We start from the raw sequence: 3,443 nt of genomic DNA, 5'->3' as shown, positions 1-3,443 counted from the left end.
CTCACAAAAATGTCTAGGATTTTTCGGACCTATTAGCATTTTTAATTTAGGAATAGGCCAGGAAATAGAGAGGAAATACGCAAGCTGAAAAGAAGAAGACCAAACTTCGAAGGGCTGACGCAACTTCGAATCCAAGTGACGGGCTGTATCGTTGCATACTGGTAGAGAAAGGGTAGCCTGGTAGCCTGTGGAGAAAAAGACGATCGCTTGCCCGTACCTACTGGTCTCAGGTACCATGGGCGATTTATGACCACCTTGCCCATATCCTTCTCAATGCCCCTGTATTCATTTTCCACTTTCTGGACATGTTGAATGCATTTTGCCCATAAAGAAGGTGACACGGAACTCAATGCCTTTTGGCAAAGTTCGAGAACATCCTTTATCTTAAAAGTGCTATTTTCAGCAGCAACTGTTCTCTTAACATGTGCCCAAATCAACTCGATAGCGTTGAGTTCACAATGAGCCACCGGCATCCAAAGTAATTTTACATCATCTCCTCGCATTTCCCGAGTGATTTTTTCTAATAACTAACACTTTGGATACCGATAAGGCTTAGTCATATTTAGAAGATCTCTAATTGTTAGCATTTCGTGTGCTTCAACACCCACCGGAAGGGGAATTTTTCTTTTTTGTACCCACTCAATGATCGATGCTTTCTTCCAAGCAAGAGTGGGGTTTCTGAATTCTGGATCAAGCATCGTATGATAAGGTGCCTGGTCGACGACAATGACAGACTTTGTCGGTATCTTTCGCAAAACTTTCCGGAACCATTCTTCGAAGTGTTGCTTATTCTTCTCTTGGTGATAATCTTGATTCCCTTTCTTACCAATGAAGCACAGCATGCAATCTTCTAAAAAACCGTCTTTACTGCCGATGTGCGAAATTATAATTCGCAGACCTGCTCCTGATGGATTGACGAAGCCTCCCTGGTATCCCCCGTAGTGCTGCACATGACCACGGTAATAATCGTAATTATCTGTATTTTTTTTTTGAACATGCTCGAGCCAACCACGTTTTAAAGAATGATTGGCTCCACACCAAGTTTCATCTTGATAGAATATATTCCAGTTATTATGCCTATATTCCTCTATTTTTCGCAAAAACTCAGCTCGTTTTCCAGCTACAGTGAAACTTTCCATAAGAACTGGACGCTGATTCAGTTTTTTGTACTTAAATTTCATTTCCAGTAGCAGTGATCGCATCTTTGACATGGAAAATTGTTGTAAATCTGGAACAGCAGTCTGCAACTGCTGATGTATACTTTTAATGGTAGGAATACTTTTTTTATGTAAGCATCAAATATTATTCTTCTGATTAATCCCTTCGTGAATTCGTCCACTTCAATGCGTTTATTTGCATTCGTAATGCAACGTTCTTTAAAATTCCCTTCAGTATCGCGAAATTCTTTCAAAACTCATTCTACGCTGCGTTCTGAAATTCCTAAACACTGAGCCACCCGATTGTGCACTTTCGAAATATCATCACTTTTACCACAGTCTTTTTCTTCCTGAAAATAATTTAAGGCATTCATTACCACTTCCTTCAATTGTACATCTAGCCACGATTTCCATGCATTTTTTTCCGCGTTCCTTTTCCTTTTTCGTGTTGAGTCAGTTGCACATTTTTGTCGCTTCGGGGCCTCCCTTATATTTCCATTTTCAACTTCACTGTATGAAGAGGCTCTTGTTCTTTCCGTATCTCCTGACGTTTCCATAATTTCGGCATTATCTCCGTAAATGTCGTTAATTCGACTCTCTTCTGAAGATACACCAGATGCATCCTGCATAACATTCGTATTTCCATCAAGCTGCTGTGATGCGGGTATTAACAGTCGAAAATGAGCATCCCTTGATTCTTCAGTTGCTATCCTAGTCAGAAGTAAATATACTGTTGCTCTGCAGCTGTCTTCAACGAAATATTCCCCGGTAAAATATTTATATTTCCTACTGCCGTCATTCGAAATTCCGTTTGTCATTTGCCGTATGTGAATTATATTCAATTTTAAAGAAGAGGACGCTGCACAGACTTCTAATTCCAATGCGTATGTGCCCGAAGCACCCATCTCCAGTCGATATTCTCTGTAATTTTTATAATTTTGAAGACAACCGAACTCATGCCACTTATTAACCACGTAATTTACAACATCTCGCCGAATTCTAGAACAGTTTGAACTTTCATTTGCCACAGCTAAGCACTTAAATAGACAGTCACCTGAACCACCACAATCTTTAATGGAATACGTTATACCATCAACCGTTAACATTTTAAAAGAACAATATTTTTGTCGTACACGCGTGTAATAAACAATGATTTAATAAAACTCAGTTACAATGGACTTTTAGCTACTAAGAGACATACGGTGTCTGAGCTTCGACTGGCAAGGAAATTGTAGAGAAGATGAGAAAAATGTTTCCCATAATTTTTTTCTTTCAGAAAGGTTTTCCTCATTTTCCGATGTGGCACGTAGCAATCTTAATCTTCTAAATCCGGGGAAAGTATTTAGTGTGTGCTTATTGGCGTAATACGTTACCTCATTTTTTTTAGACCTCCTTTGTAGACAGACCTCCTAAAATCGATATGACTGTGCATACAATTTTGCAATCCCAAAAAGGGTAGGTTAAAGAGAAAAAGTGTACAAGAATAGGATCAAAGTGTAAAGGTGGCTGGCGAGAAAGCTGCGCCTTGCAATTTGATGCAGCTATACTTCCGCAGAGAACTTGCATTAGATTTACAAGTTTTATCTCTAACATTTGTACCGCATATCAATAATTTTCAATAATTGCAAGACGCGATCCCGTCTGGGAAAAGGCAGATATGTTAGGGAAAACTCGAGAGCCTTGTTGTAATATTAATATTGAAAATAAAAAATAAAAATGTGAACAAAACACAGAACTTTTTAAAATAACAGTTGCTGCATTCTCAAGTTATGATGATATGCAACGAAATATGGAATAGTTATTTTTAATTCAAAAAATTCATTCCTAGCTACAAAAAACAAATATTTTTAAGAGAATAGTTGTTAAATTAAAGAAAGGCATTTTCAACTAAAATAATGAATTATCAGAAAAAAATAATTATAAATATATGAACATTTATTAAAAATTGTTTCATAATATTAAAAAAATATTAAACTTTCGGTGTCGAGTCATTTTCCAAACGGCGAGACATCCCGTGCAGAAATTTCTAAAGGGCTCTAGTGGGGCTCTGGCTAGTTTCCCCTATCTCTAGTTGGTCTCTAGTACTATCATGCTACTGGCACGCAGTACTTTTATCCGTATATCATCATAGGACTGTATACACTGTTAGAAAAATCTGTATGTGGTTTAATATATATACCTATCTCACGGTCGTGAGACGTGGTTGTGGCTGAAATTTTACCGCGATTTCGCTGGAAGCGGGTGCAATTTTTCAGATTAGCACCCGCTCCCGGTGAAATCCTGCGG

The 3,443-nt window shown here is 38.1% G+C and overlaps 1 protein-coding gene across 1 annotated transcript; it reads right to left on the bottom strand.

Annotated features, from left to right (window-relative positions):
* Window positions 1-527: 527 nt before the first annotated feature.
* On the bottom strand, window positions 528-1,202 carry LOC117176697. Its single transcript, XM_033366953.1, has one exon. The coding sequence runs from the start codon at window positions 1,200-1,202 to the stop codon at window positions 528-530; it is 675 nt and encodes a 224-aa protein (XP_033222844.1).
* Window positions 1,203-3,443: the final 2,241 nt, after the last annotated feature.

The sequence above is a fragment of the Belonocnema kinseyi genome, chromosome 7 (assembly GCF_010883055.1).
Source record: "Belonocnema kinseyi isolate 2016_QV_RU_SX_M_011 chromosome 7, B_treatae_v1, whole genome shotgun sequence".
Lineage (NCBI taxonomy): Eukaryota > Metazoa > Arthropoda > Insecta > Hymenoptera > Cynipidae > Belonocnema > Belonocnema kinseyi.
This window is presented reverse-complemented; position numbering and strand designations above follow the sequence as displayed.

Coding starts and splice junctions, on each gene's coding strand:
- LOC117176697 (XM_033366953.1), bottom strand. CDS start 1,202: ATGCGATCACTGCTACTGGAAATGAAATTTAAGTACAAAAAACTGAAT.